General features: G+C 41.6%; 1 protein-coding gene across 4 annotated transcripts in view; it reads left to right on the forward strand.

The window, feature by feature from the left end:
* EVI5 (ecotropic viral integration site 5) overlaps nucleotides 1-26,114 on the forward strand; it is a 70,954-nt gene that overhangs the window by 40,568 nt on the left and 4,272 nt on the right. For all 4 annotated transcript variants that reach the window (XM_069862750.1, XM_069862752.1, XM_069862753.1 and 1 more), the window contains one exon: nucleotides 10,013-10,108. In XM_069862750.1, coding sequence (XP_069718851.1) covers nucleotides 10,013-10,108 — 96 coding nt within the window. The remainder of the gene's footprint in view (nucleotides 1-10,012; nucleotides 10,109-26,114) is intronic.

Genomic DNA, 26,114 nt, shown 5'->3' on the forward strand with positions numbered 1-26,114 from the left:
TTCCCACTAAAGTGCATTTTGAGTTCCAGTCTTTCTTGCGTTCTCAGATGATCACCTGTGAATGATTTCTTGGTTAGTAGTCCCTTAGTGAGATTGGTGATTTTTTGCACCTCTGAGAATGGCTGTGCTTTCTGTGTGTGCAGGCTGCAGTATGAACCCATTTTGCCTCCGTGTGTCTGATTTAATGAGTTTCTAATTTAGTGAGTTTGTCATGTTAGACTTATGGTGCACAACTGATCTCAAACTTCTGCTAGTCTGAAATGCACTTTCTTTAGTTGTGAAATATAGGCTGTCAGTGTTCATTGGATAAAGCCATTTAAACCAAAAGCAGTTTAGTAGAAAAAGCCTCTCCAAGGTTAATTTACATACTCTTGACACTCCAGATATGACTTGAAATGCTTCTATTGGGCTCTGAGAGATTTTTTTTTTTTTGGTAAGATTCTGTAAGGAAACATATTTTTGACAGTGTATTTGCCAGCAAATATGAAACTTGTGATCAAAACTTCCTTTTTGGGTACTCATGCTCAAAGGCTTCCGAAATACCTGCACCAAAAAAATGTAGTAATGGAGCTGGAGAGCCTGAACTCCCCAAGCTTGTAAACTATAATGCATGTGGCTGATAATGGAACTTAAACAGAAGCCGCTTTTTAAGGAAATTGAACGTCTGCATAACTTCTTCCTCGTTGGAGGATAAACTGTCTTCTTGTTCTCTTACATTCACCTTGTCTCTGGAATTGCTGCGACCGTACGTGGGGAGCAGAGGCCCTTTTAATACAGACTTGCCTTAATGACTTGAAATGCAGTATTTAATACCATAAATACATTCAGTCGGTCTTGAGGGTAGGTGTCAGTCTCACAGTAATTGTGCTTTTGCCAAGGAGCATCACAAAGAGGTCTGCTGCTTGTATTGTTTCCATGCTGATAAAGCCCGAGGAGGAAGTTACCGCATACCCTTCCTCTTCTTGGGGGGGGTGGTGCTTTTCTGAGAAGCTCTAGGGATTCGGTGCCAGGTCCACACGGTCCATAGCAATGTTTAACCTAAATTGTGCCATTTTCTTTTAAATCTTCATGTAGGTGTAGGTGCAAGACACTGGTGTTAAATTTGTAGCATGGAGTATCAGTACTCCCACGTAGGAACTGCTCTGACGTTACACGAACGCTAGATCTAAATCACAGTTTCTGGGTCACTCCTAATTTTGGTTGGTAATAACGACAGACAGAGAGAAGGAGATAAACTCTTTATCATTTAATAGTAGATATAATTCTGCAGCAAGACGTCAGTTTGCTGTGATGTTAGGAAGTTATTTTTCATGTATACTGAATGTCATCTTATCTTGGTCAGGCATTCTGTTTCTCATGCTGAGCTTTCAAAATTCTCTGTTGTCGTATTGCAGTGCAAGGAATAGTCCAATGCAGGATGGATGTTCTTAAAGGAAAGAAATGACAGAGTTGTTTCTTAGAAAATATAACACATAACTGAAGTGTAACTGCAGCTTAACTTCTGTTACGTGTATGTAAGCCCCAGAAGTGACAAAGAAAACCCCTGAATTTATGTATAAACAAAAGTTTACTCTGTCAGCCTTTGTTTCCTCCTCTGTCCTCTCCTTAGTTTTCTCTCACTTGCCAGTTCAGCTTATAATATCCTTGGGAAGCAAACATGACTTGGAAGTGTTTAGCAGGCTTCTGGGCTTTTAGCAGGACGTTTGAGCAGACTGTGAACAACTGAAGGATGGATTTTTGGCTGGCTGAGCTGCTATCTTCTGTGCTTCCACACTGGGGAGAAGCTGTTCTCTTTAATATGATCTGTTATACTTATCAGAAAGATTAGAAATTCACATCCTGTTACCAAATGACTGTTTTGGCCGAGCTACGGTGCACTCTCTGATCTGTTTTGTCCCATCCCTTTGTAAGATGTCAAGAGCCAGGACAGAGGGATGGATATTGTCTCCCTCTGTCTGTAGTCAGGTTTGCTTCCTCAGGAAAAAATTTGTCTTGTTTTCAGGTGGATTGGTCCAATTGCTTCAAACTACAACAAGCAAAAACTTTTAACTTCTTAATATCAGCCTTTAAAACACTGTTGCTTTTAGCTTGTATGTACTTTCCTAGAGCTGCCAGGAAAAGCCTACCAAGGAGCGTGAGGCCAGTGGGGAGTGTAGGCAGGCAGAGGGAGTGGAGCTGGGGCAGCTGCGGTCTCTGCGCTGCAGCTTCATGCCTCTCCCACCGTCGTTGTTCAGGCTGGTGACTTGTCGCACCCTCTTAACGTTACCCATGGCTGGTTTGGGTTGGGGAGGCACTGAACACGCTCACAATGTAGAAAACTGGTTTTAGATCTGAGTAATCTTAAAGCAAAAATTACCTATCGGAATTCATTCTTCTTTGTTACGTTGATCTGGATATGGTGCCATCGCTTCCTCCTGAGGTGCTTCCTGGCAGATTCAGAGAATTCTGCCACATTTACCCTATCTCTAACCATGTCAAAGCTGCTTTGAGAGCAACTAACTGTAAAGGAAATCCATGATTGTGCTATTTCTCTGCCCCCCCCCCAGTTTAACCTTTTAGCACTGTTTCCTTAGAATGAAGCCTTTCTATGACCTCTGTTTAATAACTTTTCCAAGTACTGACTGTTGAGTAAAGAAATTGTTTCCATCTTTTCAAATTACAGGAAACTTTTTTTTACTCTTATCAATAGTGGTGTGTGATGTTAGTGATGTGTTTTTTGAAAGTCTAGAATGAGTCACTGTAAAGTCACTGAAAGGACACTAGTTACCACACTTACCCTTCTGAATAACCTTCATTTACATTTTTAATGCAGTGTCTTTTGCCATAGAGTAAGGATTTAAAATCCTCCCCTGAAAAGAGGCTGAGGCAGATTTTTCTGACTTAGAAATATTTAGTTGGTAACAGATCAAACTAAGGGTGATAGGGAAGTGTCCCACCCTTTAGATGTTTTTAGTGAAGGTGAGACACTGTTCTCTGAGGAACAGCAACCGATTGGGATGCCTGGGTTTTGGCTGCCTGTAAAACCATTGCTTTTGTTTTTCTGTTTTTGTAAGTTTGCAGTTATTAAAGTGAAAATGAGCCTAGCTGCTTTCTTATTTAAAATGGCTTTTTTTCTTGCTGACGTGTTGATTTTCCTACTCTGATGTGATTATCAAGAGGATTTTAGAGAACATTGTGTTTGTGCTCCTCTTGGGGTGAAGCACCTACAACTGAAGTCTGATTGCATTGATCTTCGGTATTTTAGATGTTGGTCAAGCAGCAAAAGCTGGCTTAAGGCCTCCAGTGTGTTCTAGGTGATTGATTTACTTGTTATTTAAACTTTATTTTATCTGTACTGCTGTACATAGATTTTTTTAGGGGTACTGTTCAGTTCCAGGTATTTGAGATCAGTATTCTTAGGAGCAGTCTGTCCCTGCATTCCAGTGTTGTCAGCTGTACATCCTGGTGTGATGCTGCCTGAGTTTGGAAGGTCTCCACATGCTCCCTAGTTCTCAGTAGGCATCAGCTGTGTTTCTTAAGACTCACTGATGCTGCTTTGGAAGGCACAGAAAAGCTGTTTTCCTCTTAGAAAGCCAGGCGAAGGAGGGTTTGAGTATGATGCTCCAACCAGGAATCTCAACGTACTTTTTGGTGGGCAGAATTTTTCCTCGTTGTAAGCAGCACATTTTTGGAGAACAGATTTTTCGTGTCAGGAGCACTCAGTGTAATTCTTGGTCTGTGTGCAAGTATGGTCACTCCATCTCAGAGCGGGATGAGAGGTCAGAGCCTCCAAAACTTCAGGGCTCATTTCCTGCTTTGCTGCCTGCACTGTTCCCTCTCCATACACAACTTCTGAGGCAGGAGGCTGGATTGTGTAATGGCAGCTTACACCGACACAAGAATCTTTTCCTTGAGCAGAGGTGATCCGTGGCCACTGGAGCATTCTTTTCCCCGGCACAGAGTGTCCTAGGCCAGTTAGTGTTGGGGAAGCTGGTAAAACTTGGGGGAGTTACCTTCAAAAGCAGTGAAACTGAGATGCTGGATCCGTAATTGCAGATGCAACACCAACTGGCATTACTTTTCGAAAAACCCTTCTGGGAGGAGGTGGCAGGGGCTGCAGTGATGCCAGCGTGTGGGACCAGGACCCCAGGGAAACAGGTGTAGGGATTAATTCGTGTATGGCTGTGGGGTTTTGTTTAAACAGAATTCCTGGAGTCCAGATTTGTCCAGCTTTCATTATTTTCCTGTTCTGATAATACTTACGCTTTCCTTGTTGATATGTTATCTAGCTTTTTCACTCTGTATTAATTTTAAACTTAAAATGTCTAGCGTTTGCCCAGAGACCAGCTGTTCTTGTGTCGTGACCTCTCCCAGTACCACAGATTTTATGTAATAGTGCTCTCCCTCAAAAACCCAAACAGCCCACTTCCTGTGCCTGTAATCTTATTTTTTTTAAATGGAGAGAGATTAATAATTGCTTACAGTGTTTCCTTTTAAAAGGTGTGATGTTCATAACTTTTAAAGTTTAAGTGGAGTCTTAGCATTCACTTCTGAACAAGTGCAGTTGGTCCAATTGTTTTCTTCAGAAGTACAGGACTATTCAAGCCCAGTAGTGCAAATCCATTCGAACCCAGTATAAAACCAGTGCCGAGTAACATGCTTGGTTCTACTACTGAATTAAATGCCACAATAAGAAGCATTCAATTCAATTAACTCCAGCTACGTGAAAGCGATTTAGTTTTTCTTACGTCAGTGGAAGAATGTGAAGGTCCTTGAATGCATCCTGAGGAAGGCAACAAAGCTGGTGGCAGGGCTGGAAAGGAAGACCTGTAAGGAGTGGCTAAGGAGCTTAGGTTTGTCTGGTTTGGAGAAAGAGGGCTGAGGTGCAAACTCATTAGTCTCTCAGCTTTGTGAGGGGAGCGGGGGGGGGGGGGGGGGAAGTGAAGAGGGAGGTGGTGAGCTCTTCTTCCTGGTATCCAGTGATAGCACGCATGGGAATGGCTCAGAGCTGCACCAGGGGAGGTTTAGACTGGATGTTAGGATGCATTTCTTTACTAGAAGGTGGCGAGATGCTGGAACAGGCTTCCTGGAGAGGTGGTCGATGCCCCAAACCTGTTGGTGTTTAAGAGGCATTTGAACAAAGCCCTCAATAACATTTGGCCAGCCCTGAACTGGCCAGGCAGTTAGACTGGGTGATCGTCGTAGGTCCCTTCCCACTGAAATAGTTTGTTCTGTCCTCTCCTGAGGAAGCCAGACCAGTTTTCAGCCATGAAAATGTGATTTAATGGAAATGGAAACCCTGAGATTTTAGGTATTTTTAAAAAAATGTAAGTTAAAGACAGATTCAGAATATAGAAGGGCGCCTTGAGCAGGACTGTGTAGGCTACCATTTTTCCGTAGTGGTTTTACAGAAGACAGGTTTTATGTCCGTCTAAGAGAGTTGAGATTCACTTGCTTTAGCTGTGAAAGTCTTTCCAAATCCATCCTTCTCAACAGCATGATATTTCCAGCCATCTTCTTGGCTCAACATGTGAAACAGGAAGCTAGCAATAATAATAATCAGGGTTGACAAGAAAGAAGGATCTCAAGAATGTGTATGATGTGGGCTCTGACCTCCCTGGCTGCAGGAGTTGGACCATGGAGAGCGCAGGCTTCTGTCCTTTGGGCAGGCAGCCCTTTACTCCCACCTCAATTTATCCTTTGAGCTTAGGAGTTGAGCTTCCATCTGCCATAGCTGGTTCTTAGGCTGAGGTGGCAACACTTAACCCACACAAGATTTCTTTGTTCCTGAGCCTAGAAACCTTTTCAACATCTGCTGTTGGGCCCTCAGAAGGAGAAATGAATTAGTCTGTTCTTGAGTGTTAGATACCAGGAAGCAAAATGAACGATGGCAGCAGTACAATGGAAGGAAGGGATAATGCACATCTCCAGAAAAGCAAATGAAGGATAGAGGGCTAGTAGTTATTTCTGGGAGATTAACATCTCCAGTTGCCCTGGGGTACGTCGTCTAACTAAATAAAAGCGGCAGTCATATCCTGCAGATAGCGGGCTGAAGATGAGATCTGCAGGAACCCATCAGTGCTGTTGCCCAAGGTCCTTACCTGTTCCATTCAGTGCCTGTTGTATCTTTACTTCTCAGTTTCTGTCCCGCTCCCCTGTCACTTGCAGCCTAGCTAGTTCTGTCCCTCTCTTTCTTGGTGCAGTTTAATTCAGGTCTGAACTAGGAACAAATAGCAACTGATCTCAATCTCAGTTGCCTCGTGACTAGATCAGTCTCAGATTTAGTAGTTTTGTCTGCCTAATATTATAGTTTTGAAACAGAAAATCCAAGCTGAAGCTGCTCAAGCTCTCTTAAGTAAGCTATTAAGTGAAAGATAAACACAAAATCATTTGTGCAGTTTGCATGTGTGCTGATAAATGTTTGGAGCGTGAGCGTGCATGCTGTCTTGGAAGCTTTCACCAGTCACAGCAGCAGGCGGCTGTCCTGGAACTCTGACATACAAGTGGGGATCTGCCCTGCATGGGGCAGCGGCAGGGTTCGCTCTCTCAAGATGCACATGTGCTGTCAGTACCCCCAAAGAGACGACAGGGTGATGTTAAGATCTCTGGATAAAACCAGTAAGAAATAGGTTTTGATGGTAATCAGGAAATAATAGGTGATGTGTTGTAAGCTTGAAAGGCAAATCCAGAACTACAGAATTTTTGGGAGAAAGTGTTCAGTCTTTGTGATGGATACTACAAGTAGCAGGGAAAGCTGTTCATATCGCTTTGTCGTGGTAAAAGGAACTACAAAGCTGTTTCTGCCAGCAATTTTTCTTTTCTGTCTGTTCTGTCCAGCTGCCCTAATAAAAAAAACAGCGTAATGGAGCATTAGTGCCAAATTCAAGTTGCTCATATTAAAATTTGCCTTTGACTAACAGATACTCATCAGAAGTTGGAAACTGTTAGAAATTAATCTGAACTTAATGTAAATGTGAAATGTGACTGGTGAATGAAACAGTTTTGCAGATATGAAAATAAATATAAGTATTGATGAGAAATACCGATCTCTCAGTTTTAAAGAAATTTGGGTAACTTAAAAATCATAATCTGACAGAGATAACTACTTTTTATAGAATAAGTGTTTTGGTTAATTTGAAATATGTAAACTTTTAGCTGTCTACTTGTTACTTACTCTCTAAATTAGATGCATTTGGTAAGAACTAAGAAATATTTTAATGCTCCAGTGTCTAACCTTGCATGTTTAGAGTTGTTTGCTGCTGTACCTGCAGGAGTGTCATTTAATTAACGGCACGATCAAATCTGCGTATTTTTTTTCATAACAGTAGAATAGCTCTTTGCTCTTGCTCAGAGATGCCTTGTCATAAAGTTTCTCCTATGCCATCCTCCTAGTTCACCTGTGGACAGACTCTGTAGCTTGTGGAACACGGGCTTTTTTAGTTAGCTGGGAACTCCTGGTTTCTGCGGCAGCCGGTTGAAAGGACCAGCTTCTGACCTCTGGTGTTCTGGGTGTCGCAAGAGGAAGTTACAGCATGGCTTTTCTCTGAAAAGTATCTTTGTAGAAAACTGCATTGCAGGGTTCCTTTTTTTTGTGCTAGATGTGTTTTTGTGATTTGTCAGCTCTACAAAATCTGTGGCTGTGAAAGGAAAACTGAAACTTACTTACTCTTTGCTGAGGATGAGGGTCTCACAAGCCAGGCTTTCACCCCACATTCAGCTCCAGCTGACTGGAGTTGGAGTCAGCTCTACCACACAAATGTGCATGTCAGATTTTTCTGTCATATCCGCATTAGCTTTACAATGTCATTTAAGGAATGAGAAGTCACAATAAACCCTCTTCACACAGCACAGGTGTATAACTCCCAGCGTGAAGTGATAACTCCCAATGTCGTATGTCCTGTATAGTGTGTGCAGAAAACTTTTAGGTGTTTGTGCAGCGCCAAACTTGAGCCAGTGAACGCTGCTGCTTCTGCTGTCAGTTTGCACTGACTGAACGATGTCCTTGTGCCCGCAGCTTGGATGTAAGCTCAGCTCTTTATTGCACTTCCATTTTTAAAAGAGCTATGGCACCTGTTTCCTATTTGTGGTAAAACCTTGCTGTACTCTTGCTTTTTCATACAATACTGTGAAATCACAAACTAATGTGGAGTCCATGGAACAAGAAGCCCAAATGGAGAAGTCAGGGTTTCAAACAGAGGGAAAAGACTTAGATAAGCATTGCTGCCATATACTCCTGCTGCCACAAGAGATCAGATCCTTCTTGTTGCCTGGACTCTTAGTTTCTGACAGCAGAGAAACTTTCTCTGTATACAGATGGGAACAACGGTATTTTTAGCCTGCAGGTTATGTTGCTTCTGGTTTGGTTTCTCCAATACCAATAGTCATCCTTGTGAAGAGAGAGGAGGGGTTTGTGTGTGCGGGAGTTCTTCAGGACAGGACCAATTAGTTAATGTTGTTTAATGTTAATAGTTTTTTGTGATTTTGAGCCATAGGTTACCTTGGAAACCGAGTCTAATGTGGGATTATGCATTAAAGGGTCTTGTGCCTCCATGCTGCAGATGCTGTGAATTAATAGTGAATGTGGCAAAGCTATTTTTGAGCAATGATGTAATGCTGCATACCCTGCTGCAAGAAAAACAGTGTCTGAAATGGGAGAAATTGCTTTGAGATTGCCAGCACTGACAGTGCTTGAGGTTGTTCTCTTCCTGCAGCAGAAGGGTTTGGAAGGTGGTGTATCGTCCCATCGTCCCTCCTCCTGGCGTCCTGGGACATGTGCTATCCCGGTGGTAGTATTTCAGAGGGATCTTTTAAAAGAACCTCTACATTAAAGCTTTTTGGTTTTTGAGGAACAGTTGACACTGTTCATTCTAAAAGGTGTTTAAAGTCCATTTGCAAGTGACTTTGAACTTGGCTGTTGTTGAAATAAGCTTTTTGCTTTCTTCAAGTAAAATGAAACCTTCAGCAAAATGAGTTATCAGCAGAAAAAACAGATATCGCCATGATATTTGTCCTTCTGCAATATATTGGTTGTATGTGGTTTACATATTTATATAAAATATAAAGGTAAATACTTCTATAAAATCAAGGTGGTTCTATCCTCTAAAGCTGGTGGCTTCTTCAGAAATTACTCAGCTGGAAAACAAAACCCCAAAACCAACAAGCCCAAAAAACCCAAACACAAAACCTACTGCTCTTGACTTGGTAGTAGCAAACTGAAGATATGGTCTGCCTCCTCCATCAAGGGTTGTTATTTACCTCCTATCTGCCAAGCTTGAGTCAGTTGTATTAGGATTCTCTGTAGAGCCAGGCTGAGAGTTGGTGTTGCAGGCATTCAGGTGCAGAAGACTCTTCCCTAAGCACTGTGAAACTTCGGAGCTGCCTTTGATTGGCAGAGGAGGGGAATCTGGTGTTCCTCTTCATCTCTGGCTTCTTTCACATGCCTGTGTTTCTCTGTACCTCCTGCAGCACTGCTGCCAGGAGGCACCTCTCTCCACTTACACTCTCAGGACTGCTATACAATAAATGCTACGGTATTTGATGTGTTACAACTTCTTTTTAAGGGAGAAAAAAATCTTGTCCTGCATAGTGTTCCTCAGCATGTGTCCTGCAGCACAAGGAAAGAACGTGTTTTATTTACATGTTACGTGGAGACAGAGGAATTCCTTGTTGCTAAATGAGAACTTTACATCAGTGAAAAGATTGTATGCTATTTTCCATACATTGATAGTATTCTGTAGGGATTCACTACAACCTCATGTATACTGTGCGTGAATTCCACCTGTGAAGCCTTGTTAATTCCTCATGCTTCTCCATAGAACCTGCCTGTGCCAGGGTTGGTATTGATACGGACAGCTTGGTCTGAGCTGCTGACACCCCTGGGTACCTGCTCTAACTTCAGCTGGGTGAGAAGTGCTGGATGGGGTCTGTGAATAACTTCTGGTCATGGCAAAAATACGCAAACAGTTAAAAGAAGATCTTTAATATAGTATATGCATGAATAATTTGAATAAGATTTTTATTTTAACCAAAACAGAAAGAAGAAGGAAAGATTCAAGGGCAGCTTAATAAATCTGATTCTAACCAGTACATCAGAGAACTGAAAGATCAGATAGCAGAGCTGCACCATGAGGTAAGTGGTAAAAGACTGCTGTTTCTGCTTGCTTGCACCTTTTGTCCTCTCTTTAATTTGCAGCAGGATTTGCTTATCTTATAGTTGTTACAGCTTCAGCACCTGATTTTGCCAATGTACATTGTTTTAAATTAATGCAATAAAACTAACTCTTATACATATATCTTGCCCTTTTCCTGGGGTGCAAGAGAATAAAAAACTGCTTAGTTATGTGATTTGTTATTAAATGAAATCAGCATTTATGTTCCATCTTCGTTTTTTCCTTAATGTCATCAGTTGATCATATTTCACTGTGTTGCATTTACTGCATGTGGAGCTGGGTGCATGAATATAAGCCCCCTCATGCCTTAATTTGCTACAACTTTAAACGTGATTTTAGTTAGAAACTAAATTGCATTTGTGTGAGCAGAGTTGTCCATGTGTGGATGTTTTTTGGTTCTAGCTGTTGTGAGATGATCTCTATGTGGCAGCATACTGAGATTGCTTAAAAAGACAAAGGATGCTTGCTTAATGTCAGTTAACAGATTTTTAAGTTTTAAACCGCCAAACCCTTCAACCTATGAAATTTCTGTCTTCAGACTTCCTTGCTCTAATAGTTGTAGTAACTTTCTGTTAGTTAAAAGATCAGGAGGTCCTGACACCGAAATGGCTTATGTAACTGTCATGCTCACCGGCTCATTGCAGTTCGTCCTGCGCTGTGAAGAAATGCCTCTACCCAGTACTGCACTGTGTGCAAAGCGCCCCGTTACCCTCGCACTGCAGGCTGCTGCTGTTTCCATGTCTTCCTTTTCTAATACGCAGCTCTGGTAGAGCTGGACAACCTTGTTATTTGCCCATTTGGCTTTTGTGAAACAAAAGTATTCTTTATTTATTTAAGTGTATGTAGAGTTTTCATAGCAATCTGAGTGGATTCAGCCTTTTGGGACCAGTCCCTTGAGAGTAATAATGTAGTGGAGGATCTTGGAATGATAGAGGGTAGCCTCTAGGGCCCTCAGTCCAGCACCTTTACCAGTCATTAAGCTCATTTAAAAACAAATCTAAAAATCAATAACATTGGTTTTTCCATTAACGGACTATAGCGAGCTGGCTTTTTTCCTTATGAGAAAGCAAGTTTCTTATAGAATTCCCAGAAAGTCAGATACTTGACATATTTTGCATTATGAATAAATAAGGCCCTGTACTGACTTTTTCCTCTGCATGACATAAGTTTAAAAGGTAAGAAACCACTGCTTTGAAGGAAAAGTAGTGTTGCAGTTGGAAAGCTGTTGCATAATTTTCTTTGTACAGGCATCTGCGATACACCTGTGTAAGAAGCTCAGTCGTCATGAAGGCACACGCTTGTGTGCATGTTTGATGTGTTCATATGAACAGGCTGGAATGATGATGAGGTTCGTTAGCTTGCAGGACAATTAGAATTCTGAATAATACCAGGGATTCCTGAGCAGTTAAGTCTACACAAATCTTTATTAGTGTTTCAATTTGATAGAAAGAAAATATCATCTAGGGATAAGAAGAATTTCAATAATAGGAGAGCTTGAGTAATTCCATGGAGAAGAGCCACTCCTCTTCACCTGCTTTGTTGTTGCTTCATTTTTAATTTCCACACTAGATAAACACTACAGGAACCAAGTATCTTCTTCCAGGATAGACAGAAACAATGGGAAGAAACTCTGTATGTAGCAGACAAATTCTGCCTTAGCAGCATTTCTGAATGCTTCCTTATGCAGAGTTTCTGAAAGCCTGGAAGCCCTTGTTGTTGACTAATGACACTTCTTTCCCCATACTGTTGCGTATCTAAGTAGCTAATGTGGAGAAAAAGTAATACCTCATGCACAATCCTTTATTTTGAGAACATCCCACTGGGCTGATTTTCAAGTAATACAAGGTTAATCTGAAATACACATAGTGTTTATGGATAAGTTGGTGCAAAGTCTTCGAGCTGCTAAGTTAAGAACTTAGGATCATAGAATCATAGAATAGTCAGGGTTGAGAGGGACCTTAAAGATCATCTAGTTCCAACCCCCCTGCCATGGGCAGGGACACCTCCCACCGGATCAGGCTGCCCAAGGCCCCATCGAACCTGGCCTTGAACCCCTCCAGAGATGGGGCAGCCACAACCTCCCTTGGCAACCTGTTCCAGGGCCTCACCACTCTCATGGTGAAGAAATTCTTCGTAATGGCTAGTCTAAATCTGCCCCTCTCCAGTTTATATTCATTCCTCCTTGTCCTATCACCACAAGCTTTTATGAATAGTTCCTCTCCAGCTTTCTTGTAGGCTCCTTTCAGGTACTGGAAGGTCGCTATCAGGTCTCCTTGGAGCCTTCTCTTCTCCAGGCTGAACAACCCCAACTCTCTCAGCCTGGCTTCATAGGGAAGGTGTTCCAGCCCTCGGATCATCTTTGTAGCCTCCTCTGGACCCGTTCCAATAGCTCCATCTCCTTCTCATGCTGAGGACTCCAGAACTGGACACAGGACTCCAGATGAGGTCTCACAAGAGAGGAGCAGAGGGGCAGAATCCCCTCCCTCGCCCTGCTGGCCTCGCTGCTTTGGATGCAGCCCAGGACACAATTGGCCTTCTGGGCTGTGAGCACACATTTCTGGCTCATGTCGAGCTTCTCATCGACCAGCACCCCCAAGTCCTTCTCCTCAGGGCTGCTCTCAATCACGTCATCCCCCATCATGTACTGAAAATGAGGATTGCCCTAACCCAGGTGAAGGACCTTGCACTTGGCCTTGTTGAACCTCATGAGGTTCTCCCAGCCCCACTTCTGCAGCCTGTACAGGTCCCTCTGGATGACATCCCGTCCTTCTGATGTGGCAACTGCACCACTCAGCTTGGTGTCATCCGCAAACTTGTTGAGGGTGCGCTCAATCTCGCTGTCAATATCATTGATGAAGATATTAGCACCGGTCCCAGTATGGACCCCTGAGGGACACCACTAGTCACAGATCTCCATCTGGACTTAGAGCCATTGACCACTGCTCTCTGAATGCGACCCTCCAACCAGTTTCTTACCCACCGTACTGTCCACCCGTCAAATCCATATCTCTCCAATTTAGAAAGGAGGATATTGTGGGGGACCGTGTCAAAGGCTCTACAGAAGTCCAGATAGATCACATCCGTCAGTTTACCTGTGTCCACTGCTGCTGTCACCCCATCATAGAAAGCCACTAAGTTGGCCATACAGGATTTGCCTGTATCAACTTGATTTTCAGTATCTCCTGACACAGCAAATTCTAAATAAAATAGAAATAGGAAGAGGTAAAAATGTTTGTCCTCAACAGCTAAATTTTAGGATTAGTGTAATTTAGTCCATACCAATTAAATAAACTGAATTGTTTAGATCTGCACTGAAGTGTCTTTGCATGTAGATCTGTTAATGACCACGTTCTTTGCTTCTTGGCTAGCTGCTTTTTTATTCTACTTCTGCAAAAACTTAAAGAAACGTTACAGATTTGCCAATTCATCTTCCTGAAGATAGGGTGATGGTGTCTGTGACTGCTGGCCACAACCTCCCAACTGGTGGTCATGTAAAAGCCATGGTAACTGCATGGTTACCTTATGCTGTGCTGTAATTGGGAAATTTCTAACTGGACATAAAGTAATGCAAAAGTTTTATAGTTTAAGGTAGGGATGGGATGGATGCGTGTGGAACAATATTAGATGTCTTGGCATGGCCATGAGTGATGATTCTGCATATTGTTTTTTTTTTTTTCTCTCCCATACTGTTTGTACTTTTCATTAATCAAAATCTTTCTGCCTAGCATTCATTCTTTCATTCATTCATTCATTCATTTATTTTCTCTCTTTCTCTCTCCCTTCCATTCTCAAAACTGTCTCTACAGCATTCCTGACTGCTTCTAGCTTAGCAGGCTTTTAACCCAGAACGCTTTTCCACTCTGCAACCCTCCAAGGCTGCAGCTTCTGTGCAGCAGCTTTCTTCCTCTTGTCTGTAAGCACACGAGCTTGGTTGCCTCGTCTTTGGCACAAGAGAAGTAAGGTCTGGTGTGCGCTGTCCTCTGTCTCTTGGCCTTACGTTACTGTGCTTTAACAGAGGTAACATAAATTACCTGAGCGTGCAGGCATGGCAGGATTTGGACCATGGATTACAGACTCTATGGCTGCACATGCAGCGCTAGAACTTCATGGTATGGAGTTGCCTTTATTCTGCACTGAAATGTTCAGTGAAAGCAACTCTTGTGAAACATTTTTGCTGTTCAAGAGAGCATCCCACTTCAGTAGGCAGAACTGAGGTGAAGCTGCTTCTGTATGGGGAAAAGCATACATGGAAAGCTTGGGCTGTTAGGCGTTTCCATTAAGTACAGCTGGAAGTTTAAGAAAAACTAAGATAAATCTTTAGCTAATTGTTACTCCTTTCAACATAAATCACATACTGGGGAAAAGAGGAGGAGGTTCTTTGTAGTTTGCCACTTGTTACTTTTAATTCAAGCAGAAAGGAATTAAATGATTTACAAACTGTGGAGGTTCTGCATTCATGCACACGCAGTCGCTCTGTAGGTTACACAGAGCCGGCTCTGCTTCCTGCTGGATGTTGCAAGGCTCACATGTGCTACCTAGATTACAGGAGTGGCATAAGAGATTAGAGTTGACATGCCTGCCCACAAACTATGCTGGCAGACCACAAGACACCTTTGGAGACAAAAGTGAGTGGTTTTCGGTCTTACAGACTTTGTGATTTAGGACCGAAGTGCTTAAGTTTAAATTGTTTTTCAAGCAAAACTCTGTAAAGTTTGTCTTTGTCATACTGCTCGCTGATGTTTGTGTCTCTTGGAATACTGCAATCAATTTGTTTTGCTGCTAAATTGCAGTTTCTTTTTTATATTTCTGAAGTATTTCAAGTGTAGGGGTGTTTTAATTCTGCCGAAGATGTGTGCAGATCCACAAAAGCCAGCAGCCTCTGCAGTTGGGTTTGCGGAACATCACTCCGTACAGCTGTGGTGCTGCTGTGTATTGGCAGTCCACATCAGAGGACGGCGTCATGAACACACAGAAATTCAGTGCTTCCTTCACTTAGCATGCATTTTTTTTCCCACAGAAAGCAGGAATATGGATATTGAAGTCAGGTCTTTAAAATCCATTTTTAATGTTTTCCTACACTTGAGGGATCCTGTAGGTTTTTTTAGCTCAGAAGCAGTTGAATTCTCAGAGCTTAGCAATGCATTTTTAAATTTTATTTTTGACAAATTATTTGGCGTTTTTTACTTAGGAAATATTCTTTATAATCCTGGCAGCTTTTGCTCTTGACATACATTCACAGTTAAAAGAAATGAATTCCAGGTAGAAGGTTTCAGACCTCTGTAGAGGCAAGGAGATTTGTGGAGGACAGGTGGTTTCTGGGAACTTATCTGCAGCTTTGGTCTTAGATTTGAGTAAAGTTTTCCAAAGATACTAGGGTATTTCTTTGTTGTATCTCTTGCCATTCCCAGGGGATACAAAAAACTGACTGCATTAGGACTTGACTGAACTAATGCTGAAAGCATAATCAGCACAAAGTTAGCAGGGAAAATAACTGAAGTTTTTGAAGTAAACTGGCTTGGTTTAGAGCTGTTTTTCTGTTCCTCATACTGTTCCAGCTCTTGTTTGGTCACCCTGAGCAGCCAGTGCAGCTTGTGACCCTAAGGAGCAAGATCACAATTCCTGCTCCCCTACTCCTGGTGCCTGGATAACATTAGTGAATTGAAACGGTTGGGGTTTTTTTGGCAAGTGTGTGTATAAAATATTCAAACTATAAGTGGGATGAAGAAGAAGATGGGTATTGAGTGTTTGTTCACTTCTTTTCCAGTGCAAGGATTGGGATCTTTAAATGAAACTAAAGTTGTGTTGAAAAAAGCACTAGAGGATATGTTTTTTGTGAATTGAAAAGATTTAATTCCTTTAGATCTCAAATCATTGCACATACTAAAATCAATGTTAATTGGAAAATATAACTGCCTAAATTCAGAGGAGAAGAAAAACTAATCCCCGGAGATACACAGATGCTGCTTGTATAACTGAAAAATGGGCTTCTTGCTGGAGTTTGGGAAAAACGTTCCGGGAAAGCACCACTACGTACTGGCCTGTCCTTAGTTTTTCCCAGGCATCTGCCATTGACCGGTGTCCGAAACGGAGTACAGAGCTGGTGTTGTCCTGGTTGTTCCTTTCCAAGAGACACTCTTATCGAAACATTACTTGAAATATTTTAAGGGGAAGCAAGGATGAGATTGTTTTCTAATGTGCGTGTGTGTTTGGTATTGGAATGAAAAGCAAAGTCTTGATGTTAGTGTGGCACCGCTGTTCCAGCAGCTGGAAACCCTCTGCAAACCTCCCATATTAACAGTATTTCAGCATGGCTGATGGGAAAGAACAGGAAGATGGAGGAACAGAGCATTATTATTCTGTCAAAATAATTTCTGAGGCTTTTTAAAGGCTTAATAATTGTCACTTCTAGTGTGGTTCTGGTGATGGAAGTTCTTATGTATGGACAATGTAGAAAGTGGGGTATTTTATTTAAAGTAATTCCCATTTTCATTATCTGAAGACTTGATGGCTACTTCAGGAAGCAATGAGCACTAGTTTACTGCTTTTTAATTCCACTTACGTATGGTTTATCTGGGAACGGATCTGATATTATGTTTTAAGAACCTAATGCAGTCAGTAAGATTCTGATACAGGTGTTATCTCGTGGTCTGATCTTGCTCCTGGTGAGCTAACATTTTAAGACTGCCTTAATGAAAAGAGATATAAAAGTTGGAGATCAAATACTGTGCTTTTAAAATGTTTGGCTTGTGTAAATAAAATTTAAGACACTTTAGGTAATTACTTTCAGGATAAATCATTCATAAGTTATGACCAAAGTAGTAGGGCTGAATTGAGGATACACTTGGCAGATTGGGTCAGCTTTCTAGGCTTTCACTGCTGAAACTAAAATGGAGAAGGGAAAGTGAACCATAGCCATCAGGGTGAAGAATTTAGAAAAGCACCTGTACAGGCCACATCATACAACACCTAAATAAAATTCAGTGCACTGTAGTACACAGGAGGAAAGTTTAAACCACATCAACAATTTCTTTGGTCTTAAATGCGATAAACTTGTATGGTAGGTAAGCTGTGTTTAAAAGTTGACAGACTATTTCCTGCTTGTTTATTTATTACTAGCTAATAAAAATCTTGAATCAGTACAGTACAGTGAGTGGCTCTGATCCCCAGCACAGTTTAGTCCGGGTCCTCTCCTGAGGACACAAGGGAACCTCTTTACAAGGAGCATGAACCTGTGATGTTGCTTGTGCCCCCTGGAGTGGCAGAGGATGGGCTGGCTGCATCTAGCAGCGTTCTGAGCTCCTGTTCCTCTCACAATAATAGCACCTGGGTGTGATGATGGGATACCAGCAGGAAGTGTTGCTCATTTCCTCTGTGAATTTTGTTACTAGGCTTCTTTTGAGCCAAATTCAGTGCTTACCAAAGCCAGTGTTCTGTACCTGAAGCCCCACTCGACTGCCTTCAGATGCAAACAACTGAGCTTCACCCTGCTGTACCTGGACTGTTGGTGTCTGGAGGCTGGGTTTGGATGTGCCTCTGCTGTGTTGCAGTTGTGGCTGCAGCGGGGACACATCTGTGAGGAATTTGAACTTCTGTGAGACAGGTGTAGGTTGGTGATGAGAAGTGGATGAGACCATACAGGCAAATGAGAACCAGAGAGCATAGTATTTATCAGCATTTAAGTATCTTGGAAACAGAAATGGGTAACATCTAACATTTCTTTCATCAGAACTGAGGAGGGAACAGCAAGTCCAACAGGCTTAGATGCTTCCCATAAAGTTTACTGGTAGATAGAATGCTCTTCTACTCTGTCAGCCAATTTGTTTTCCCCCTTTCTTTTGGAAGGAGTGTACTATTTGCTTTCCACGTAGTACAGAGAGAGTATGTTTGTCTCTTGGCAATAGTCATTTTCCTTGCTGGCTTTCATAAAACCAGCTGATCTGTGGGATTTACTTCAGACAGTTTTTACACTCTCTCACTGAAATGGCAGTGTTTGTTACAAGTGCTGTAGTAAGTCCTGCAGAATGCTTGTTTCTCAGTACTGACTAGAATCCCATTAACATATTCTTGTAGTTTGTTTTACTAGACAAATGCTTTCAAAATATGTGGCTGTCCATACATGTTTTCTGACTTGATAAGAAATGTTGTCCCTGAAAGGAAATATGTTAGCCCTCAGATTTACAGAGCAAGCATTTCAACTTGTGGTGAAGTTTATAGCACAATAAATCATGTGCTTTTCTTTTACCATATCTTGCAAGCACAGTTGGACAAGAGACCATCAGATTTTTTCCCTCCACACAAGCAGAGTTCTTGCAAAGGTGCTGGACAGCTAAAAATGCAGTTGCTTTGCTACTACGTGTCAGAGCTCCAGCGGCTCTGTGCTGGCAGGGTCTGATTTAAGTGGTTGTGGTCAGTGTGAGGAACCTGTGATGTGATAAGATAGTGTGGGTGAGGTCATGTGGTTTGCAGACACCCAATCTAACGCAGCAGCTCTGTCTGCACAGAGTAGTTAAATATATACCGTATGCTTCAGAAAAGTGCATTGCTTTATGCCTTTAGTGCAGCTTGTCCTTGAGAGCCAGCGATATGACACTGGCATGGCAATACCAGGACTGTTACAGAAGTGTGAGGCTGAATAGATTTGGCTTCTTAATTCTCTGGTAACTTTCTCCAGTGTGGTTACCCTGCCTCTCATTAAAAAAGGAGCTTTAGACCCTGTCTGGCTTAACCAAGCAGTCAACAGGCAGAAGTGTTCCTGTACAATGGGATCCCTGTGTGTTTTATGAACATCTGCTGGTTTAATTCAATTAATTTTGAATGAATGTTTATAGTGTAATTAACACAGATGTGTTACACATCCCAAAAGGTAAGATAGGTAAGATTGGTTCCATAATGATGGTGCTCCATTGCACAAATCTTTGGCCGCAAACTCCATCTTCATCTCTGCATCAAGTAACGTCAACACCATCCATAAAATATCTTCCATCTCTCATGAGAGTGGAGGAAACCTCTTAATGTGAAGAGCGTTAACCAGGACGGTGCTGGATTCTGTCCTCAAACGGAATAGGTAGGACTTTGCTCATTTCAATGAGGCCAACAGTTTTAGGTATGAATCTTAACTGTTTCACTGCCACTACTTACAGATAAGGTTCAGTGATAAAATAAGTGAAGATTGGTGATTGTTCTCTTTACGGACATTTCCCTTTTCTTTTTCTGACTATATCCTGGGTCAAAGCTCTGACCTGTCTTTCTGAGCAGTGCGCTAGTTTTTGATTGCAGCATGAGAAATTAAGATACCTAGCTATGCTTAACTATACTGAGTCCGTCTCCAGAGTCTTTTTGGATGCCAAAACAAATAAATGGATAAAGGGGAGAAATTATTTTGTTATTATGTCAATAATGCTCTTTTCTACAGTATTGAAGCTGTGTGACCTGTTTGCTATAGCGTTTTAGCAATGTCAGGGTCTGTCCTGTGTTCCTGCCTATAAATCAAGTTTTGAGGGTTGAAAAGTGGAGAGTTTGAGGCTCTACTGGTTTGAAATTATCTGAGTAGCTGTTCCTTGCAAATTTTTTTGTGTTGGCAGCCATACAGAGGTGCCACTTATGTGAGAAACAAGCTCAGGAGAGGAGCACTGTGTCTTAGCTTGTAATACAGCTGTGTAAATTTATCTGGATATAAGTGGGCAAGCAGTGGAAGTGTGGTGGAAGCCTCTCCTAAAATTCTTTTATCACTAAGAATGGCAGCCAGCACAGATGGAAGTAATTTCTGCAATCAGAGGCAAAAATAAATGTTACTTAGTCCATTTAAACATGCTGAGTTTAACTCCTGCTTTAAAAGGACAGAGTAAAAGTGCGAAATGATCATTTCCTGTAACTGTTGCCCAGAATGGTACATTTCAAGTCTCTGTATCAGCCAGTACATTCTAGTTAAGGCTTGAGGTTTCAGTAACTCTTGTATTTATAGATGCACGTTCTAGGGAGCAGGAGCATTGATATTTAGGTGCTTGCTTGGATATAGTAATTGCAATACATTCAATGTGACCATGCTGCTGTTTTAAAACATTTTTGTTGCAGTGTCATCACTCCAAATAAACACTTCCATTAACTCCTTGTGGGAAGCGTTTCTGGGAACTTTCCTTCCACCTACCAGCTAGCTATTTGTGGAAACTTCCCAGGGCTAAGCCGGCTTAGAACTTTGTTTGGAATTGCAGACACTCTTGCTACAACAAACTTGTCAGATCTCAGAAAAATTCCCTCAACAGATAAATTGTGAACTTGCAGTTATCAAAAACATAGTCTTTTTCAAAAGAAATCAAAGTTGAGTACTTCCTTAGTGCTGTTGCAATTTCAGTTGCGTATTTGATACAGAACTTCAAAGTTGAATTTGATCACACAGCACTACATCAAAACCAGATTCTTTAACCATATAGTGCAGTGATCAAAAAGTCATGACCTCCCATTGATCGCTTTATTGGTTTCCTGTTCTGATTCACTGGAAACCTCCTGGGCTGAGCACTTGGTGCTAGTTTTAATCTTTGTCACGTTTACAATGCAGCAGACTCGTCTATGGCAAAACTGATATACAACATGAATTTAACATCTTATTTCCTTTTGGTTCAAGAGCTCTTTAACTGATAATGTTGAAAAAAACTCTTTATAAAAGTTTGAGTCAGAGGAAATTTAAGAGTACATTCAGACCAATGTGAAACAAATAGAACAACTGGAGATGAGCTTTCCTTTAGTGCTTTAAAACAATTTGATAGATTTTATTTAAACTTCCTGACATCTTCTAGGGATTTTGTGAAGCATTTTGTGTTACTGTGAGACTGAGTATGACTTACAGAAGCTGGCATTTTAAAACAGAGGCCAAATATCAAAGTGCTGTTAAAAAAACCCAGAAGCCTGAAATGACTCAGTCTTGGAAACTTCTTGCTGCTCTTTTGCTTTTCGTTTCTGACACACTGTGATGCTTGAACTCTGTCTAGTGATGTGGTCAGCAAAGTCCATCTGACATAAGTATTCCAGTTGTACACCAGTGTGTGGCTCTGGGTCATCCTTTTAAAAGTACAAGTTCCAAATACAAAGGTAATTCTTTCCTCAAACAGGAGGATTTAGTAGTTGATCACGTGCATGAGCATGGATTCCGTGGAGCTGAGGATGAGCGGGACAGATAATTCCTGTAACGTTGTAGGACCTCATAACTGCAGCTTTTAATCCCACTGGAGATGACAAAAAAAAATTATCTTGATCCAGAAACTGTTTGGGTTTTTGCCTTTCAGACTAGCAGCCATTTTGGTACAACAGGAAAAAGTAGCAAGGGTCTCTTGAGGTGTATGAGGTTGCTGTTCACTTCTGTTCTGGTTTGGGTGCACAATAGGCTCATCAAGAAGAGTATCAAGAAGAATGTGTAGCTCATTTCCTGAATTTCTGTGCTGAAGGTATCTGTGCTGCAGATCTCTTCCATGTCTGCCTCAAGGTGAAAAGAAAAGATGGTTCACTGAGATTTCCACCCTTGCTTTTTTCTTTTTTTGCATAATCCTTTCATATCTATTGAGGTCTGTGAACCGCGTTCTAATTCAGTTTGTGAACCTGTAGAGGTAGGTACCGCAGTGGAGCATCCCAAGTGGCTTCAATTACAGATGGGAGAGGCCATATCTGAGCTTTTTGTACAGATTTCAGGGAAGAGCAGCCCGTGCAGTCCCTCTCAGTGATTCCTTTTCAAACAGGGAGTCCTCAGCTGGGACAACAGTATGTGGGGCTTCCTGGAGCCACCAGCTGTTTGGAGCTCTGGAATCATCAGTGATTTCCAAGAGTGACTCTTATCTGGCATTGCTCATGGCTGTCATTTACAAATTAATAATCCTAATGCTGGCTGCATTTATAGCTATGGGCTTAGAAAAAAAACCTGAATGTTAACTGAAGTGAAACAGGAAATTCACTGACACTGACATAAAAGCCACAACTCTGAGCTTTGTCCTAATACAGTCACAATGGTAGCACACATCTAATTTAACATATCGTTTTCAAATTTGTTTGTAGATGCGTTAGAGAATGTGTCACTTTCTAAACAGGGAATGTTGTGTTGTGTACACTATGCGTTGTTGACTTGTTTCATACATAATCTTGAGAGCCGTAGCAGTTGTCGGGAATCTCTCAGAAGACTCCTCTGTCTTTTGTGTGTGATCCATACATGTGGGTAAACTGCCTCCTGCTTGAGGAGAATGAAAAATGTCTTTAAAGTCTGTTTGGGTTTGCATAAACCTTCTCGTCATTGCAGGATGTATTGAACCATACAGAAGTTTGGTTTAGATCTCGGACTTCTCAAAGATCACTAAGCAGTGACTTGCATGAAAATGCTCTGATACGATTCTGTCACAATGTGTACTTGGCCTTTCATATAGGGAAGGCGACTGCTGCGAAACTTCAGAACCCCCACTCACATGGTGGCTGGACAGCCATCAGACTGGCCAAGGATTGTTTTAGGTGATAGATTGCTAATATTAGTTACTGCAACTATTTGTTTAGCTCACGATGTCTCCGTTGGTGCAGTGTTCATGTTGTGACGGTTTCAGTATGAATGTGGCTCACTGTGGAAGCACAGTTGTGTATGTTAAAACAGGCTTTAGAGAGCTTACACTGTCTAAGGAGTTGCTTGTGTTCATGGAAGTGGAAATGCAACGCGAAAAAGCCTGCAGCCTTGTTCATTCTCTCAGTGTGCATGTGCAGAAATGCATCTGCATTTAGTACGTACTGCATGTAACATTTGTCTGGACTGATGTTTGTCTCCCAAATAACAACGTCTTCTCCATTAGCTCAATCTGAGGTGCTGTGAGTACTTCATTTTCTGAGATAAACCTTTTTCCAGAAGAAGCTCCTGAACGCTTTCTTAAAGAAGAGATAGTGTCCTATACGCCTCACCCGGGAGCAAGGGGCAGCAGCCAGGGGCAGCTGTTCGGTATGATAAGGGATCCTGTTAGATGCTGCCCACTGACAGTCTTGGGATTTTTTAAGAACCCAAATTAAATTGCTTTTATTAATGTCAAATGTGATTGCAATTTAATAGATCATAACGGATATTTTTAAATAGCTTGTAATTACATTTTGACTTCTACGTCTCTCTTTCCATGTTGCCAAGCTGACAACATTTTTCTGAATTACAGGACAGGTATTTGGAAATGCTTGTGATTTGTTTCTTCGTGGCAAGATGTGGTTAAATTGTACTTTCAGCAACATTCTAGTTTTATTTTGAATCATGTTTGGATTTTAAGCAGGAAATCTTACTAAGACTTCCTACTGTTACTAAGGTGGAGACAAATAAAGAGGGAACTCTGATTTTTAGGTTCCTCTTGCTATAAGTAAAAGCACCGAGAATTCAGTATCTTTATTCTTTAAATAAAAATTTAACACACTGCCTTCTGCCAAAACCACTTTCATTCAGCTGAGGCAGTGACATTTTGACCTCGCTTGAGTGTTGCTTGCTTCTACCATGAGTAGATTGAATATATGTTGGCAAGCTTTGTTAAAGTTCTGCTACTTCAGAATTGAGTAGAAGTCAATAATTAGTTGCTGAATCCTTTCAGAGGGAGCAGAAAGTAGCATTTTAGTTTGAATTCTTTCCACTACTGAATTCATAGCTTAAAAAAAAACATTTAAAAATGTCTCCCAGAGCTTAAGTGGAACTCTCTCTCACCAAGTCCCGCCTGAAAATGTGCCCTATGTTCTCTGTTTAAAAAACAAAGGGGCTTAGAACTAGAATTTGCTTGCAGCTGACTAACACCCTTCAGACTATTCTGTGATTCTGTGATTTAACATGGAAGAACTTCTGAGTTGTACTAAATCTTCTAAATTTCTCTTTACTGTCTCTCCTTCATGCCTGGCTTGACGAGGCAGTCAGCATCAGGTAAGAAAGTTTATTCTGAGATTCAAGGATCTGATTGTTAGCCTTTTTTCACCTTTTCTGAATTTGTGGAAGTACACTATTACCTGCTAAAAGTTAAGGTCTTTGTGTGTTGGCAAGGTGGACGTACAGTTTGTCTTTAAAATGCTGAATGCTGTAGGAAGAAGGTATATAAATGCAAACAATTTTATTAAGATTCTGTTCTTGATTCATCTGGGTTTTGAAGGGATAATGATGATGTACTTTTTTTTTTTTTTTGTCACACAACATTGTTAACGCTTTGAAATGTCCTAAAGACCATGTGAACGTGCTGTAGTGAAAACTGGGTTGAAGCTGCAGTCATCTAGACAGTACGACCTGGATTTGAATACTAAAAGCAAAACATGTGGGTTTACCAGACCTGGTTTTTTTATAGATGTGATCAGATTTGAGATTCTTGCAAAACGGAGGCAGTAAGTAGTAGTCAAGGTCCATGTCAGGGTGATAGAGGTCTAGTTCCCTTCACACAAAGGAAGGGCCGGACCCAAACCTGGAAGGATTTAACGAATATTGTCTCTTGGTACCAAAGGGAAGAGAAGTGACAGACCCTGGGTGTAAGCCCATACTCTGCTGAGCACGGCTGCAAGAATAAAGGGCTGCTCTTCCCGCAGGGGGACTGGTAAGATAGAGCAGAACTAGGATCTGGGGGTGGGAGAGGGGTGTCTGGATTGGGCCCCTCTTCAAGTCTTTAGTCAGATTTTCCACTATAATACGCTTGGCTATGCAAATGAGAAGATATTGGCATAATGCTTTACTTCCAACATTAAGCTCTTATTTTCATGTTCAAATAAACACTGGCAACAAGAATCTCAACAAGTCTTTCTCTTAGAAAGGTGACAGATGATCTTCAGCGTGAATAAGGTAACTTATCAATAGCAAAATCTGAGCCACACCTACACAGCTGCAAATTGGGAAAGATGTTAATATTTTCAGGCTGTTGCTGAGACTCCTCTGACATCACTGGCTGAGTGTGCAGTAGCAGCTGGACCAGAGCAGATGAGTTTGGGCATCAATAGGCAGCACAGTAGCATGAAGGGGTTTATGTTGAGAGTTTAAAGAAGGTCTGTTGGGAAGTTAAAGGGTGACTACAATGATCAGTGATCTTGGGCGCTGCTGTTACTGACAGGCTGAGAAGGCTCGGGCCTCCTCTGGTTTAGGGAGGAGGCTGAGGGAGGTGTTAGGAGGGAAGCTTCAGAACCACGACTGCGGAACAGCTTTTCACCACTCGTTCCGGCATTACCAGAATTCAGGGGCAATTCCTGAAACAAGTAGGAGGTGAGTTTGAAACAATTAGAAGATTTTTCTGGAATTTACTGCCACAGGAAGCTGTGGGGGTAGAGAGCAAATAAAAAGAAAACCACTATCAGTCATGGACAACTGGTCTATAAATGGATGCTGAAACAGCTAGGGAGAGGTGCACTCTCTGTCTCCTGCAACAGTTTCTACACAAGGGAGTGGGGTCTCAGGAATGTGAAGTGAATGGATTGCAAAAATTGGCCGCATTCATGTGCTTCCCCTTAAAACCAAAACAACGTGAAAGTCCTGTTGTTACTCTTGGAGGCAGATACCAGAAATTGCAGGTAATTGGGCTCCTTCAGAAATGCTCCTGAACAAGTACTAGATTGAGGTGCCCGTGAGTATCTACAACTCTGAAAGTACGCGAAACTGAAAACAGGGCACAGCTGCTCCCTGCCTGTTCTGCTGGATACTTTTAGTTTCTTACAGATTAGTTGCTTTCATTAAAAAGAAAAAAAAGGCAAATCAGATTCTACCTTCAACTGAAAAAGAACTTGGTTTACGTATTTTCAAGAAAAAAGTGACAGATTGCTAGTTGTAAACTAAAAACATAAGTCGTAAAATAATATCATCCTGTTGAAGACTAGGCTTTGTGATAAATTAATGCACTGACCTTCAGGATAAATGCATTTGGGATCCGATGGCAGCATTTACACATTTAAGGAGTGCAGTAACTTTGGCTCCTAGAGAGAGAGTATTTCGGTTACTCAGACTGGCTGCTGTGAGAGCGGTAACAG

The sequence above is a fragment of the Phaenicophaeus curvirostris genome, chromosome 8, assembly GCF_032191515.1.
Source record: "Phaenicophaeus curvirostris isolate KB17595 chromosome 8, BPBGC_Pcur_1.0, whole genome shotgun sequence".
Taxonomy (NCBI): domain Eukaryota; kingdom Metazoa; phylum Chordata; class Aves; order Cuculiformes; family Cuculidae; genus Phaenicophaeus; species Phaenicophaeus curvirostris.